Here is a 17,878-nt window from a genome sequence, read left to right on the forward strand (position 1 = left end):
GGATCATGGTCGGATCCAGAATCGTTAGTCCGATTCAGTGTGCACAAGCACTCTTTGGTTTGTAGCGATATCTAATCTGTGGATTGTAGCAGTAACAAAACGTTTGTTGTGACAGATGTAGCTTTTGACAATTGACGTTGACATTTGTTTTGCTTGCGCGACGAACACCGACTGCAGGAAAGCAATAATAATAATCGAAAGCGAAATTAACAAAAACTCCTTAAACCCGTTACAATTTGTGATGTGAGGCCCCGGGAGCGGTAGACGCATAAACCATGGGAATCAGAATCATCGATATCATTGCAACGATACTAGTGAATTTCGTACATTGCGTGTTCACGGGTAAGTACTAAGCAGACAATTATTTAATTGAATCAATTCGTTCAGGACGTGGTATTCGAGAGCTTTATTCTTTTTAACAGAGCATATCCTGTCCTGCAACGTGACCCAGCTGGGTTCTTGCCCGGGCAACTACCATGTTTGCAACGAAACGTCGCTCCAGTGCTATTGTTTGGAGGACTATATCCAATATGGAAACGGTTGCATCGCTAAGTCGGAAGCGTATAATACGGATCACGACGCCACGGCCGCTGTCGTGTCGATATTCACTATAGCCCTCGTGGTAGTCGGGCTAGTGCTAGTCATAAGGAAATACAACTTGATTGACTATGTTCGCCACAAGATCAATCAGAGGCGAAATAACGATGTCATGTATGAAGATGTGATGATCGGGCAGGACGATCCTCCTCTTGTTCCATAGTAGTCTTATCTAGGGGTGGGGCAAAATCCATTTTCCTCGCATGCATATTAAGTGTCAAAATCTGTTTGTATGCAAATTATATTTTCTTGAGAGAATTACATAACTGCAAATATAATTAGTACTATTGGAAACCCTAAAATATGTCTTTCTATTTCTTTGTGACTTTAACACAATTTGATAAAAAGCTAGCTTGTGTCCTGGGGGACATAAGGTACTATTTATTTTAGAAAAATAAACTGTTTGTGGAATTTAAAAACCATTCAATGCAATTTGGGCACACAAAGAGTTTTATACCATCATACATGATTTACTTTTAATTTACATAGTGGGCATTATGAAATTTTGACAGACAGATGGACCGACAGACAGGCGAGGCTAGTAATTGGGTCCTGTTTGCATATTTTTGGTATAGGATTGGCACCTTAAAAACAAACTTTAGAGACAAAATCGGAGGCAACAATTAGCTAGCAAATATATCTTGATACTTAAATTATGTGTTAATAATGGATTTTGTCCACAGGGACTGTAATAATTATATTGACATAGTAAATTATGTTTGTTAGTTGCTTACATTGTATTGAACTATTGATAGGCAAACTTATTTACTCAGACAGATTTCTTGTTTTGAACAGTTGTTATGAATACAATGATTCTATTCTACTAATTCTATACCTAAAATTTGAATTTGTTTTAGTTTTCTGTATTTTGTAAGTAACCATTGTTCATGTCAGTGTAAAAAGAAAATGATATTATACTATATTGCTTGATTTTTTTTTTGAAATTTTCATTACTTTGGGACAATACAAAATGGACCAATAATGCTTTGTATATTAACTAGTAAGTGAATAGTTATTCCTAATTTCTTTCTTTTTGACATCAATATAATTTGACTTTCGAAGAAGACAAAGCATTGTTCAACTAAACTATTACACAATGTTAATTAGTAAGGGTGTAAAAATATTTAATTCTAAAGCTGTCTAAATACCTAGCAATTTAAAATGCTATAAATAAAGATACATGGGTTTCCTTGGATAAATTATAAACCTATGTCTATAATTCCAATGTCTGGTAGATCATAGGTTAAAATTTAAATAAAAAAAATTAAGTGGTCATAAAGATTTCTCTTTTATATTTTTAATCATAAGTGAGTAAATATTCTAATTATTATATTTTGCTAATATGTGTTTAGTTTTCTTTGCCAATTTTATACTTAGTTATAGGTGATAAATTTAGATTTTGCTTTGTTCGCTCAATGTCACCAAAGACTGAATTGTGGTTACAAAATTGTAATTTTGTTATTTTTAGCAGTTTGTTGCACTAACCACCGGGTGAGATCACAGGCAAGGTTCATCATCGAAACAAAAACTTCAAAATTATTTGCTATCTATTAGTTATGTACTAACAAAGGTTTTTCGACTAACTTACCATGACTTCAATAGTACCTCCTTGGATAAATATGTCAATTACATAATTGTTTTCCAAGCCAGTTACCTATGTTTTTAAATAAATGAAGACGATACGCGACCACGACGCGCGGATACGCGACCACGACGCGCGACGGCGACACTACACTAAGTGTGAGATCTATAGAGTACATTTTGAGTTAGCTCAGGTCTAAAATAGAATTAAAACAAGATAGATTTATATCTGTACATAGATGTTTCGTTTTAACTCTAACTTAAGTCTGAGCAAACTCAAAGTGCACTTCATAGATCTCAACCCAAGTGTCGCGAGATTGAACTTCAATAGCCTCGATAGCTCAATGGTTGAGGAGCGGACCGAATTCCGAAAGGTCAGAGGTTCAAACCCCACCCGTTGCACTATTGTCGTACCCACTCCTGGAACAAGCTTTACGCTTAATTGGAGGGGAAAGGGGAGTCATGATTATCATGGCTACTATTCTTTTTTTTTTTTAAAGTGTCACATGTTGTGGTCGCTTACCTCAAATGCTCTCCATACATTTCTATATAAACAGTTGGCAATGGTCACCTCCTTAATGTCTAGTTTCGCAGTCGCGGCCTCTAGCATGTAGCAAATGAAAAGGGTATTTATATAAGGCAGCTTTTACCAAGTAAGCTTCATGTGAGCAGTGAGGAGTCATTTCAATAGGTCATTGTTACATAATAGCTACTGTCAAAATGACCTATTAAAATGATCTAACTATAATAGACTTGTATTTTACTTTTTGTTTTATATTTGTTATCACAATTTACATATTCATCACACTAATATTATAAAGGCGAAAGTTTGTATGTGTGTGTGTGTGTGTGTGTATGTTTGTTACTCCTTCACGCAAAAACTACTGGACGGATTTGGCTGGGAATGGAGATAGAGATTATCCTGGATTAGCACATAGGCTACTTTTTATCCCGGAAAATCAAAGAGTTCCCACGGGATTTTAAAAAACCTAAATCCACGTGGGCGAAGTCGCAGGCATCGGCTAGTACAATATAAACTTGTTATAGTAAAATATAATACATAAGGAAAATGTTTGCAAATAGAATATCATTAAGTAGCCTCACTGAGATGCAAATTATAATTTCATTATTATACCAGTGATGATAGTCTGGTATGCATAAAGTCACCCTAACACAGATTTTTGTGTAATTATAATAATTTATGTGAGTATATTTCAACACGATTGTTTTTCACAAGTCATGACAGAAATAGAATTGGTTGTTAGTCGTTATATGAAAGAACGTAAATAATTATGTTCTTGTTCAATTTTGCTTAGTTTAGGAGTTAGGTCCTTTGAAATAAGGCGCTATATGAAAAATGATCATAAGGGTGATAGCCATTGGAGCCCCAGAAAGTCCTGAAGAAAAAAAGATGGACCGTTCCATAAGTAGCATGTGAAAAATCACTCGAAAAGCCTTTTCATATTTTGTAATACTAGTTACCTTATTTAAAGTCTTCCGAATATGTAACTGGCACAAAAAATGTTAAGAATTTGTTACAACAAAATACAAAAATACAAAATACAAAAATATTTATTTCGGTAAAAAACAAGTTTACATATAACATAGAAATTGGGACCGTCCCAGTAAGTGACTAGTATTAAACTAGTACTTGTGACGGGCGGCCCCGCTCTTCCATAACATATTCTGTTACAATTGAAATAAATAAGTAGTTTCTAATAGTTATTTAAGCAAATAATTATTAAATAAATGAGAGAAACCATTGTTTTACAAATTGTACCCAATTTATTCCTTCGCACATTCCCATTAGTTCAACAGTTTAGAAAAGTCACTAGAATGGAAGAGTTGCTGGACTAAAAACAAAAATTGGGCTGAAAGAGTTACTTGGCTGGAAGTATTACTGGAATGGTAGAGTAACTGGACGGACAGCAATGATTTTTTTTTCTAGGCTTTTACAAGCAATGATTTTTATAAATAAATTTCGATTTTGATTTAATCTGCTTCCCTGAATTCCCAGCACTACTAAGAAGTACCTGAGTTCAACTATTTTGCCCCAGTAGTTCAACTCACACTTACCACCAGGTGAGATTGCAGTCAAGGGCTAACTTGTTGAGCTACTGGGGAAAAAAGTCTCACTAGTTCAGTGAGCGTTTCTAAGTATGGCTACATAATATAAAAAAAATCATAATTCTAATGATAAGTATATTAAGTATGTATAATTTCTGTGTAGTGACTAGTGTGGAGCTTTTATTTGTAAAACATTACGTACTGTTATGTAATTAATGTTAAGCGTAAGATTACCAAAATACCTATTGATAATGTAAAGTTGGATATATATATTTTGAAATAAATACTCTGTGATACTGCAAAAATATAGTTTTATTTAACTATTTAGTTACAGGTGTTTTTGGTATAATTACATTGAAATGCATTTTTTTTTAATTCAGATACAAGTTAGCCCTTGACTGCAATCTTACCTGGTGGTAAGTGATGATGCAGTCTAAGATGGAAGCGGGCTAACCTGGAAGGGGCACCACCACCCCTCCTTTGGTTTCTACACGGCATCGTACCAGAACGCTAAATCACTTGGCGGCACGGCTTTGCCGGTAGGTTGGTAACTAGCCACGGCCGAAGCCTCCCACCAGAAATTGACCAACTTTTGCTTCTCCGGGTTCGATCATGGCAGGGGCAATTTGGGAATTTATTATATCTAAGTAGATTCTGGTCTAGTCTAGTGGGAGGCTACAGCCGTGGTTAGTTACTACTGGCAAAGCAGTCTCGCCAAGTGATTTAGCGTACTGGTACGATATCGTGTAGAAACGGATAAGGAGTAATTAGTTTACGCCACCAAAATGGTTACGTAACCAAGCGGACACCAGGCGAGGCTCCCTGTATATACATTTTGTTGGTAGTGCGACTGGTTGTGCTGCCACCGGTGTTTTAGTGCTCAGAAGCACACGCGTATGGGCGCTGTCTGTATTGTCCTGCCTCTTATAAACTCCTATCAGTGTTAACTAGAGTGAGGAAACTCGGTTTTGAACCTGAAACGATATCTGTCAAATAGACTAGGCTAGGGGTGCCATAAAATGGGGATACTTTCAATGTCTTTGTGTGACATCAGATATCTTGTTGTTTTATAGCCTAATTAGCGTCAAATGTAGATAACATTTGACGCCTGCCCCTCGGCGGGTTTCTTAATTGTAGTGAACCATGCCCATGTTTTTAGCGTTTGTCATTACCACTGCATCACATTCCGTAAGGCGGGCGTGACGTGGAAGGTGGTGAGGTGTTTGAGACCCGTGCTCAGGAGTAGCACCAACACTGTCAGCGCCCGCGGCCCTGCGTACAGCACTGCAATCAGTAAAAATTAGAAAGGTCAATAGACTAATAGAATCGATTGAGGAACCTGTCCGCGGTGGTTTTCACCATATACAATTATTGCAAACTTTATTTCACCATATACAATTATTGCAAACTTTATTTCACCATATACAATTATTAAAAACATTATGATAAACCTACATGCGCAAGCGCAAGTTTCGACTGACTGACAGATCTATCGCACAGCTTAAACGACTGGACGGATCGGGCTAATAGGTATGTAGATAGCGATTATGAGTAGACATCGCTAAGAGAGGATTCTGTTGGAAAGTCTATATACGGCTTTATATCCATGTTAATATTATCATTGAATGTTGTCTATACTTACTTGTTCTCTTTGGTTTCGCCCTCCAAACATGACGGACGCTCTCTGTATCTTATTTAATTAATATTTAATATAATTTGAGACTGGTCAATAAAAGTGTTTATTTCGAATAACCCGTGCATCCATCACAAGCTCAGTTCCACGCTCTGCTCATCAAATCAACAGGTTATGTGTCCCAGAGTCCAGACAAAGAAGTGTAACCGAACGGAAGACATTTTGTGTTGAGCATTGAGATTGTATGCCGGGTCAATGGATTCGTCGGAGTCATGTACGGGTGATTTAACCCGCATGAACAACTTTGAAAAACTCGACGGTTCTTCGAATTTTCACACTTGGAAATTTTGTATTAAAAATGTTCTCATACTGGAAGGATTGTGGGACGCAGTTGAGGGACGAGACGATGACGCGGTGCGTCAAGCACGTGCTCTTGCACGAATATGTTTATCCATCAAAAAGGACTTATATCAATATGTAAGGAATGAGACTTCGGCTGCTGCAGCTTGAAAAAAACTTTCTGAAGTGTTTGAGGATCGAGGCCTATATAGACGTGTCCTATTGCTGAGGAAGTTGCATCGGATTGAGTTTGCTGATTTTAGTTCGATGAGTTTATATATACAAAATGTCACCACATTAGTTCAGCAGCTCCAAGACATTGGAAGGACTATTGAGGATGCTGAGGTGGCGGAGATACTTCTCAGCGGACTTCCGTCTGACTATGATACTCTTGTTTCAAGTTTATCAACAGTTACTGTCACAAATCAGATTTCCAGTGAACTCGTCAAGGCTCGACTACTTCAAGAATACTCAAGAAAAACTTCTGTTAATACCGCTGCTTATATAAGCAACAAAAATGGAACTGTCTTTTGTGATTTCTGCCACAGTACTAAACACAGAAAATCCAGATGCTTTAAGCTAAAGCGTATGAAGAAGAATCCGAAAGCTGCTAGTGCCGCGACTAATAACCTAGTGTCTGCATTCATAGCTCAGTTACCATCACAGGACTTTTATTTGGACAGTGGTGCTAGTAATCATATGGTTAATAACCAATGTTATTTTAAAAAATTTATACCATGTAAACTTAGCGTCAAAGTAGCCAATAATACTGAAATTACTTGTGAAGGTCGAGGGCATATTGATTTAGAAGTTAAACAGCAGGTGAGTCTGTTATCATTGTCCAATGTAATGTATGTTCCCCAACTTTCTTGTAATCTAATTTCCGTATCAAAATTAGTTGAGAGTGGCCATGAAGTTATATTTGATAGGAGAGGCTGTCTAATTTATAACCATAAGAGCAAAACCACTGGTGTTGGCAACCTAATTGCATGTGCTGTACGTTGTAATGGTTTATATAAACTAAACGTTTGTGTTAATGTGAAAACTAACAATTTCTCGCCCATGGATCACTCCTTGTTCCTGGAAGGTAGCCAGGAATCACCGAGGGCCATAGTCGCAGCAGGTTCTCCAGCGGAGTTGTGGCACAGACGTCTAGGACACCTTAGTCTCCGAGGTATGAAATGTTTACGGGATGGTGCATGTGGTGTGATGTTTCAGGATGAAGACTTAAACAGCTGTGTGGCATGTCTTGAGGGGAAGATGTCGGCCGCATCTTATCCGCAGGGACAGGCGACGCGTGCTAATCGACCACTGGAACTCATACATAGTGACGTCTGCGGCCCGATGCAGGAACCGAGCTGGGGTGGAGCGAGATACCTAGTGACCTTTACAGATGACTACACTAGGAAGACTTTTGGATATCTCATGAAGCACAAATCTGAGGTAATGTCACATTTTATCACTTTTAAAGCACATTCTGAGAAACAGTTAGGGTTGTCAATTAAAGTTCTAAGGTCCGATAGAGGTGGTGAATATTTTAATAAAAACTTCTCTGATTATCTGAAAAGGGAAGGTATTGTACATCAGAGTACTGTCCCTTACTGTCCGCAACAAAACGGGGTCAGCGAGCGCCTTAATCGTGTGCTGCTAGACAGAGTTAGATGTATGCTTAGCGAGTCAGGTCTCTGCAAGCGTTATTGGGGAGAGGCAGTTATGACTGCTATTTACTTAAAAAATAGGGCTCCCACAGTAGCTTTAGAGGGACGTTTACCTGAGGAGGTTTGGAGTGGATCTAAGGTAGATCTCAGTCACCTTCGGGTGTTTGGCTGTGTTGCATACTGTCTAAATCCATCACAGAAACGCCAGAAATTAGATGCTAAGGCAAAATTAGCTATTTTCGTTGGTTATAGTGAGAGTACAAAAGGCTATCGTTTATGCGAGCCATCTAGTCCTAATACTGTGATATTATCCCGTAGTGTAGCTTTTATAGAGAATAAGTTTTATTATGATAATGGACCGAAAATTTCTGATGATAATTATTATTATTCTATTTTAAATGACAATAATTTAATGAATAATAATGTTGAGGCAATTGAACGTCATGATACTATTGTGGAAATTAACAATGAAACTAACAATAATTTAACAAATGTTTCAGATGGAGTCCATGACGATGACCACCAGACATTAAGTGAGAGCGAGCCCATCTCAAGTGGCGAGTCTGCTGATGATGGACGTGATGAGCGTCTGACATCATCTAGCCAGGTGTCATGTGGAGGGGAAGCTGTGCAGCCGAGTAGTGAAGCTACAATTGGTTTGTCCGGTCGTCCTATTCGTAAAAGACGTCCACCACGAAGGTATGAAGACTATTCAATGCTAACTCAGCATACCTTATTAGAGGAACCACAGTCTTATGCGGATGCTATCGCTTCACCACATTGTAACAATTGGATTGATGCGATGCACACTGAGCATGACTCCCTGGTGTCAAATCAGGTATGGAAGTTGGTGAGTAGACCTACTAACGCGAATGTTGTCAAGTGTAAGTGGGTGTATAAACTAAAGCATGATGCTGATGGAAAGTTTGATAGATTTAAGGCGCGGCTTGTAGCCAGAGGTTTTACTCAAAAGCAGGGAATAGATTATAACGAAACTTTTTCTCCTGTAGTTCGCCATTCATCTATGAGAATTTTGTTTTCATTGGCTAATGAAATGGACTTAGAAATAGATCATCTTGATGTAGAAACTGCATTTTTGAATGGTAACTTAAATGAGGTTATATACATGGAACAACCTGAGGGTTTTCGTAGTAAGAACGATAATCGTGTCTGTCTTTTACAAAAGAGCATATATGGTTTAAAACAAGCTAGCAAGATGTGGAATGTAAAAGTAAACAGTGTACTTGTAGATAACGGTTTCAAACAGTCTCTATGTGAACCATGTATTTACACAAAAAGATCTCACAATGACTTTGTTATCATAGCTTTATATGTAGATGATTTCTATGTTTTTTATTCTAAGAACAGCTCAGTTAAGATTGAATTGCTGAATGTTTTAGAGAAAGAGTTTAATGTCAAGAACTTAGGTCCGTTGAAAAATTGCTTAGGCATGAGAGTCACTAGAGATAGGTCAAAGGGAACTTTGTGTTTAGATCAAACTGAGTATATTAAGAAACTGTTAAGGCGATTTAATATGCAAGATTGTAAACCTATTGCGACACCTATGGCTTTAAATACAAAGTTGACTCTACCTAAAGATGAAAGTGCTTGTATACTTGATGAGACCTATAACTACAGGCAGCTGATAGGTAGTCTTATGTATTTATCTGTATGTACTAGACCTGATATCACTTTTGCATGTAGTCAGTTAAGCCAGTTTAACAACAGCTTTGATAGCTCCCACTGGATTGCGGCGAAGCGTATTCTTAGGTATTTAGCTGGTACAATTAACTACTCTTTATGTTATGTAAAAAGTGTTAACTTGGATATAAGAGCATATACCGATGCCGACTGGGGTAATGACGAAAATGACAGAAAATCGTTTACTGGTTTCGTCATTAAGCTGGGTAATAATACTATTAACTGGGAATCACGTAAACAACGCTGTATTGCACTTTCGAGTACAGAAGCAGAATACCTAGCTATAGGTGATGTTTGTAAAGATGTTTGTTTTATAAAAAACTTGCTTTCAGAAATAGTACATAAGGAAGTTCCTTGCACTGTATTCAATGACAATCAAAGCGCACATAAGCTTTTAGAATGTAAGGAATTTTGTCATAAAAGAACGAAACATATTGATATCAGATATCATTTTGTTAAAGACTTAATTAAGAATGACTCTATTTCAGTAAAGTACCTTTCTACAGACAAGATGATAGCTGATGTATTGACTAAACCTCTGTGTGTACAGAAACATTGTAGCTTCATTGAGAATATGAGTTTGAAAATGACTGTCTCTACATAGTAGAATGTTATTTTATATGCATATTTGACATACATTTTTTCCTTAATGTAGAAGTGACAACTACTACCTTTACATAGTAGAATATTGTTTTTGTATACATTTTTTTGGACTTACATTTATTTGTATCAATGATTATTTGTATAGTATTGGACATAATATGTAAGCCGTAAGGGGAAGTGTTGGAAAGTCTATATACGGCTTTATATCCATGTTAATATTATCATTGAATGTTGTCTATACTTACTTGTTCTCTTTGGTTTCGCCCTCCAAACATGACGGACGCTCTCTGTATCTTATTTAATTAATATTTAATATAATTTGAGACTGGTCAATAAAAGTGTTTATTTCGAATAACCCGTGCATCCATCACAAGCTCAGTTCCACGCTCTGCTCATCAAATCAACAGATTCAACCTCTAAGGGGATAAAATAAAGGTTGTGCGAAGTGTGTGTTGTCCACGCGGACGAAGTCGCGGGCAGCTAGTGTATATACCTTATTATTTATTTATAATACCTTTTATTGGAAAACCCTCCAGTAGGGAAACAGATGATATCAAACGAGTCGCAGTGAGCCCGCTGGATGGCGGTGATGCAAGACTGAGGCATGTGGAAGTCCCTACAAAATACCAGCCGTGGACGTTTATTGGTTGCTAATAATGATGATGATGATCTCACCTCTGAACACGTTGTAGAAGGCAACAAAGCTGTAAGCTTGCACCAGCAGGTAGTGGTACAACCGCGTCTCGGGCGGAGTGTCACTGTTGCCCCACACTAGCATGGGTATGCAGAACAGTAAGCTCACGTTGGCCAGACTGAACGATTTCAAAACCCGCTTCAGCGGCGCTGGAATAACAGAAAAAAGCTGTGAGGTTCGTGGCACACCTGATAGAAGCGAAGCTTCTTACGCGGTGTAAATAAAACCTTGTATTCGGTCTCATTCACTCATAATATAGATAAATGAGACAGCAAGCTAAATACAATTTTCTTTATTGAATTTGTTACGAATTATATTATGCCTATTATTATTATAACACTCACGCGCAAACAATACACACACACTGCCAATCAAATCAATCAAACTTCCTTAATTGGATAAATAACTAACCTTCATTCAAAGTGTAAAATGAGTTCATCATGATATGGACTGTTGAAATAAACATTACTATTCCTGAAAAAAGAAAATAACTTTCATGTTTTTGTCCTACCATTATTTATTACAAAACACATAATTGTGTATGTTAAAATTTTAAGTTTTGAATTTGTCTACTGTATGTAATGAAGTTACTATTAAATTATTTCTGTGTCATACTAAACTTCAGTTTGAGTATACAGTATAGAGTATACTTTCGAGTTAAAACAAGACAGATTTATCACCAATTTCGGCACAGAAATAGCTTGCATTTCGAAGACTGATTAATTGATTATACTACTTCATCATAAAAATCAAAGAGTTCCAACAGGATTTAAAAAAAAAACTTCATTCAGGTGGACAAAGTCATGTACACTAGTAGAGTTTAGTAGAGACATAAATTTGTCTGGTTTTAGCAAAGTGAAAGTATGCTTTATACATCTTCCTTAGTCACTTGTCACATACCAGCTAATATGGAAAGAAACTGTACGTAAAAGTCTTTTTCCCAGATAAACAGATCTGAGCCAATATCCTTGTCTGTGTGTGCCCAGCCTGAGCAATCTGTCCTCCAAGGCTCAGGAATGCTCAGATTTATTGGTAGGGCTCTGGAAAGAAAATGGACATAAAATTTAAGCAATTTTTTTTTTTCTGGTAGAAAGTTTTGGCTGTGGCTAGTTACAACCCTACTGCCAAAACCACACAATTTTCATCACAATCATTTCATTTATGATATCTGATAGCCTCATGGTTAATACTTCAGCCTCTGGAACCTTTAATCTTTAAGTTATGGAAGTTATATGGGTTTTAATCAATTAAATGTTGCTTGGTTGAGTGATAAAGGAAAACATTGTGAGTTCCCCATAATGTTCTCAAAGTTGTGTGAAGTCTGTCAACCCACACTTGGCCACTGTGGTGGACTATGGCCAAATCCTTCTCCTTCAGGAGACAAAACCCATGCAGTAGAGGACTGGTGATGCTGATGATACTGACACATGAGTGGAGTGGCCAGTGGTGTTGTGGTGGAAGTCACACAGAGTGCTGAGGGCGATGCTGAACAGGCTGTCGCTGCGCCACACGCCATATGTCTCCAGCAACATCAGTATTATTAACAGCTTCCAATACGACTGCAAATGAGATATAAAGTAGTTATATTTTTTGTAAGACTTTTCTTTAGGCTCTATAACAATGCAGCTAATTCTGTAATAGATTTGTAGAAGAATCAGATTATCATATTTGATTTATTTTATTTAAACACCTATACTGTTAATAAAATTACAAAGGTGCTAGAATAGTGACCTTGCACTGGAAACCGCAGCATTGGAAGAGCCCTCACTAAGTAGATAGATATCAAACAAGTTACCCAGAGCCAGTTGATTTAAGAGAGACAAGACAAGTTGGTGTGTGGAGTCCCTGTCCTTTCAAAAGACCTATACCCAGCAGTGATGTTTATCGATTGACAATGATAATGATGATGACTCTTAACAACCAAACTGACTGATCTAGTATTGCTATTCCTTGTATAATTCAGGGAAATCACCAATCAAATCAAAAAACACCAAGCCAAGCTCAGTTACACCCAGGTGGTACCTAACATTTATTAAATTAATAGTTATTTAAATAATGTATTCCATTGATAAGTTTTTAGATATAATTACAGACAACAGATAGATTTTGGAAGGGAAACTGACTGACATTGAAAGAAGAATGAACTGACCTTAAACTCAGTGTTATAAATAATATGCCTCTGCGCCTCCCGCGACATCAACACCAGGTCTATCACCACAATCACTGGATCATACTCTATGTACTTGTCCACTATGCCTTTGCAGTTCTCCTGAAAACCATACAATTGCCAGACAATATAGTCAGGGGTCAATATAAAACAATCAATATCTACATATTATGCGGGTCTACTGTATAGGTACTTACAAGGGCACCTATTGATGGTAAAATAAGTAGAAAGTCAACTTACACATTTCGTCAGTTTTAGAACCGATGGTCCATAGTTCCTGTACAATGCCGCAGCTGCTACACTGCAGTTTACACATTTGAACTCTTTCTTTTCAGTCATTTCAATGCTAAATGTTATACATATTTGCCGATTATTTACTAAACTCAAGATATTGCTAACTTTAAACGGCTGGTTAGAAGATAATAGTAGTTAAAGCTGAATTAAATAGTTATACGTAAGTTACATTTTATATATTAATAAACCAATCACAAAGCAATTTTTATTATTCTATTAATAATTTTGCTTTTAGGTTATGTTGTTGTTTATATATTTTTTAACTATTTCGTCAGTGACAGATAGGACATTTGACATTGACATTTGTGTTTTTTTTTTTTCTTTAAATCTGGCTTTACTCTGATTAGCCAATGTCAAGTTTGTGATATTTTCAAGTTATTGAATTTATACAAGTATGGACTCCGTCTGCGCCGGCGCCCGCCGACATACGCGCGGCGCCCTTTTAGAGCGCTTCCCAGTCAGTTCCACCACCAAAAAACACCAACTAACACAAAAACCAGCCACTCTTAACAAAAAAAACACTCCAAACAAGCACAGCACGCGCGCCAGCAAACGCCATCGCAGACGAAGTCCAACATTTGTGTTGTCACTTCTCGGTGAAGTGTCGCGTTCAAAAATATAAAGAATAATAATTCTTAAAGAATTATTTAAAAATATACAGCCTGCTACCCCTTGCCTTTGCAATGCAAGTTGCAACCTCAACCCATCTCGGCTAGACCTCAAAAATTGGAAGTTTGCTGAGTTACTAACTTAGTAGTTTGTAACTACTGCGCACTGCCATCTTGTGAAGAACACGTAAGCTAGGTACAATGTAAATTGACAAAGTTCCCGTAAAATGTAAAGATGACGCTAAAAATAATATAACAGTCCGTAAGTTTAACCCGAAACCCTATTTATTAACCCCCGACCCAAAAAGAGGGGTGTTATAAGTTTGACGTGTGTATCTGTGTATCGGTGTATCTGTGTATCTGTCTGTGGCATCGTAGCTCCTAAACTAATGAACCGATTTTAATTTAGTTTTTTTTTTGTTTGAAAGGTGGCTTGATCGAGCGTGTTCTTAGCTATAATCCAAGAAAATCGGTTCAGCCGTTTGAAAATTATCAGCTCTTTTCTAGTTAATATAACCTTCACTTGTCGGGGGTGTTATAAATTTTTAATTTACACTTGTAATATTTAATTTACAAAAGGTATTAACTTATTGAAATTGCTTTTATTAACTTTATTGAAGAAGTAATAAATACTAACTACTGAATACATAGTTAACTATTTTGAACAAAAAAATTAAAATCGGAACCTCTTGGCATTATTCAAAAACTTACCGTTGTTTAATAAATTGAAGACCATCGAAAAGTCTTCCTAATGAAAAGAAAACTCAAAATTCTTAGGGAATAATCTCCATGATTTCTGAAAGTGCAAAATTGCAAATCGACTGATAGCCTCTAGTGACTAGTCTGAATGGAATATTAATTTCCCATTCCACGTAAGATTTTCCGAACGAGGCTTTCCATACTGGAATATTTTAGATTCTCAGACACGATCCTTTCACACGATTTGAAATCGTAATAAAATTATACTACCATGGCCAAATCCTTTTAATTTTCATTCTGAGAAGAGATTCGTGCTCAGTTAAGTTGGTAGGTAGTTAGCTAGCGATCGGTGGATAATGATTCTTAATTAATTACATGATTAAGTACCTAATTCTAAATACCTATTTAACTACATTAGGTATAACAAGATGAGTTTTTTATTCAATGACAAGTTGACAACGATCTGACTGACTGATCTCACATAATGGTAGATATTAATTCCCGGAACGTTTCTACAAAATTCCATTGAGTATGATTGGTTAGTATTCCAATGAGAGATAAACTACGTTTGTATCGAGCGAGTGACGGAGAGACCCCTCTTAAGTGATGATGCAGTCTAGCAATAGGTAGGTACTTATTATGGTCACGGGTTAACCTGGTGTACTTGTGGACTTTACTTATTAAGTAACTAGCTGATGCCCGCAGCTTCACCCGCGTGAATTGGTCAGATCCCCTGCAGCATCAGTATTGAGGAGTTGGACCCCAAATTTTTTATGAAACAATGTCGCAAAATTCCTCTATCGATTAAAAAAGAAATGACACAAATCGGTTCAGAAATCTCGGAGATTTCGGTGTACATAGGTAGAAAAACACAACTCCCTTTTTGAAAGTCGGTTAAAAAAGTAGCCTATGTTACTCCCTGGTCAATCCTCTACTTGTATGTGAAAATCCCGTTAAAATCGGTTCAGCCGTTCCAAAGATTAGCCTTTTCAAACAGACAGACAGACAGACAGACAGACAGACAGACAGACAGACAGACAGACAGACAGACAGACAAAAATTTTAAAAACGTGTGATTCAGTTATGGTATCGTTCAAATAACCATATGAACTTATTATGTGGTAGTTATTTCAAAATTACAGACAGACACTCCAATTTTATTTATTAGTATAGATTGAAATGCGCCTTGCGTCTTTAGGGGGCATTCGAATTGTCGAATGCATTAGCGGGCAGCGAGTGGGCTAGCGGGAGTGGGGTTATGACTCTAGGTCGGACTCTAATCTCTATGTCAACCTAAAACGCGCGAATTTTCAAATTAGTCCTAGAAACTTTTTTTGGTGTGGTTTTTGGTGACGTGAGAGTGAGACGTGATGCCCTAAGGGCGGATTTTTTTGTGCTCCTTCTGGTGCCCCCTCAGACGTGATGCCCTAGGCAATTGCTTAATTTGATTAAGGGTTAATCCGTCACTGGTCACGGGTTAACCTGGTGTACTTATGGGCCTTACTTATTAAGTATTATGTAAGGTCCATAAGTACCCGAGTTGCCAAGTGCCAACCCAAACAACTTCTTTAAACCTTTATCGGTTTCTAGTTCCATGCGCATCGTTCCAGAACGCTAATCGCAACGACTTCTACTGTAAAAGTCTTAAAAATAGAAATGTAGGTTTATTCCATTAAAATTGAACAGCGTTTGGTGGAAGCTCATAGCAACGCAGCACTGCCCTGATTGTGCAATAATTGCAAGCTAACTGCGTCAGGCCGCCCGCGCCGGTTTTGCGGCCGGACGGAAAATTGCTTTATTCCGTCGAACTACCCCCGGTTATGAATATTCAATGGACCTTTCGAAGGGAATATACTTGCCTAATATTACTATGAGCACTTTATCCTTCTATTGGTAAATCTTTGTAGATGTGTAATAAGATTTTGTGTGAAAATAAAGAATTTATCTATCAATCTATTTTAACTCCCGAAAACTCTTTGAAATAGGTACCTACTACTTACTACATAATATTATGTACCAATTAGACACTAACTGCAACTACTTTACCTACGAACACGCTCATCGGCCTACAGGGTGCATCCAGATCGCGATAATTATTTCTAGGAAAATCAAACTAATACCTACTCAGGTATCACACTAATATTATAAAAGCCAAAGTTTGTATGCGTGTGTGTGTGTGTGTGTGTATGTTTGTTACTCCTTCACGCAAAAACTACTGGACGCATTTGGCTGAAATTTGAAATGAAGATAGATAATATCCTGGATTAGCACATAGGCTACTTTTTATCCCGGAAAATGAAAGAGTTCCCACGGGATTTCGAAAAACCTAAATCCACGCGGGCGAAGTCGCGGGCATCGGCTAGTAATTTTATAAAATAAACAATATGTCCTATCATTTTTCGTAATGACCTAAAGTATCTACGGAAAAAATGTCCGGTCCATAGGTTCCCGATAATTTATCAATTTGACGCGAACCAATGATTAATAGCTGCAAATTACCGATAGCTCAGACGTTGGTGGGTAAACTACGGGTCCTTTATTCCTATTCGAGGTTATACCGTCTCTATTTAGTAACCCCCGACCCAAAAAGAGGCGTGTTATGAGTTTGACGTGTGTATCTGTGTATCTGTCTGTGGCATCGTAGCTCCTAAAGGAATGAACCGATTTTAATTTAGTTTTTTTTGTTTGAAAGGTGGCTTGATCGAGAGTGTTCTTAGCTATAATCCAAGAAAATCGGTTCAGCTGTTTGAAAGTTATTTACTTTTTAGAGAGTTTTGTGGCGAGGGTTTTTAAATTTTGAATTTACCTATACATATTACTTATTAGGTATCTACCTAGTTACCCAGTCAAAATGATTTCATTTAGGTACCTATTTGGGTAACTTCAAATTTCATAGTTTTATTGCAGTTGACTGCAACGCAACTGCATCCCAACTGCCGACTGACTGCAGTCCGCGTGCAGTTCACATATACGTTCAGTTCATGGCCCGTGAACTGCACGCCGTCTTTTGCAGTCCACATGCAGTCTATACTTCAGAGGGTAGCTTGAGTGCTATGTAAACGTAAGGCACCTACGTAGTATTGGCGTCACTCAGAAAAGCAGGTATTATTTAATTATTTTTATGGAATTATTGGAATGTCCTCTCATTTACCAACACAAAAAACACAAGTTTAATGTGTAAGGTTATCCGAGAGTTTTAATCTAAACAAACTAATGCCAAAATAAATAATTTAATTA

At 37.3% G+C, this 17,878-nt stretch overlaps 2 protein-coding genes across 4 annotated transcripts; one reads left to right on the forward strand and one right to left on the reverse strand.

Annotated features, from left to right (window-relative positions):
- Positions 1-123: 123 nt before the first annotated feature.
- On the forward strand, positions 124-2,797 carry LOC123866505. Its single transcript, XM_045908143.1, has 2 exons — positions 124-342; positions 423-2,797. Exons 1-2 carry the CDS (start codon positions 276-278, stop codon positions 758-760), a joined length of 405 nt encoding a protein of 134 aa, XP_045764099.1. The 5' UTR covers positions 124-275; the 3' UTR covers positions 761-2,797.
- A 1,918-nt stretch (positions 2,798-4,715) lies between these two features.
- LOC123866498 (protein ARV1) lies at positions 4,716-13,575 on the reverse strand. Of its 3 annotated transcripts, none has more exons than XM_045908133.1 (7): positions 13,281-13,575; positions 13,023-13,142; positions 12,299-12,432; positions 11,774-11,913; positions 11,285-11,347; positions 10,855-11,022; positions 4,716-5,529 (listed from the first exon to the last, which is right to left on the reverse strand). In XM_045908133.1, the coding sequence occupies exons 1-7, from the start codon at positions 13,377-13,379 to the stop codon at positions 5,414-5,416; spliced, it is 840 nt and encodes a 279-aa protein (XP_045764089.1). In that variant the 5' UTR covers positions 13,380-13,575; the 3' UTR covers positions 4,716-5,413. The 3 variants fall into 3 exon arrangements, with proteins under 3 accessions (XP_045764089.1, XP_045764088.1, XP_045764090.1); XM_045908132.1 differs by having other exon boundaries at positions 10,855-11,061; XM_045908134.1 differs by lacking the exon at positions 11,285-11,347.
- Between the last annotated feature and the right edge of the window lie 4,303 nt (positions 13,576-17,878).

Source organism: Maniola jurtina, chromosome 6 (genome assembly GCF_905333055.1).
Source record: "Maniola jurtina chromosome 6, ilManJurt1.1, whole genome shotgun sequence".
Taxonomy (NCBI): domain Eukaryota; kingdom Metazoa; phylum Arthropoda; class Insecta; order Lepidoptera; family Nymphalidae; genus Maniola; species Maniola jurtina.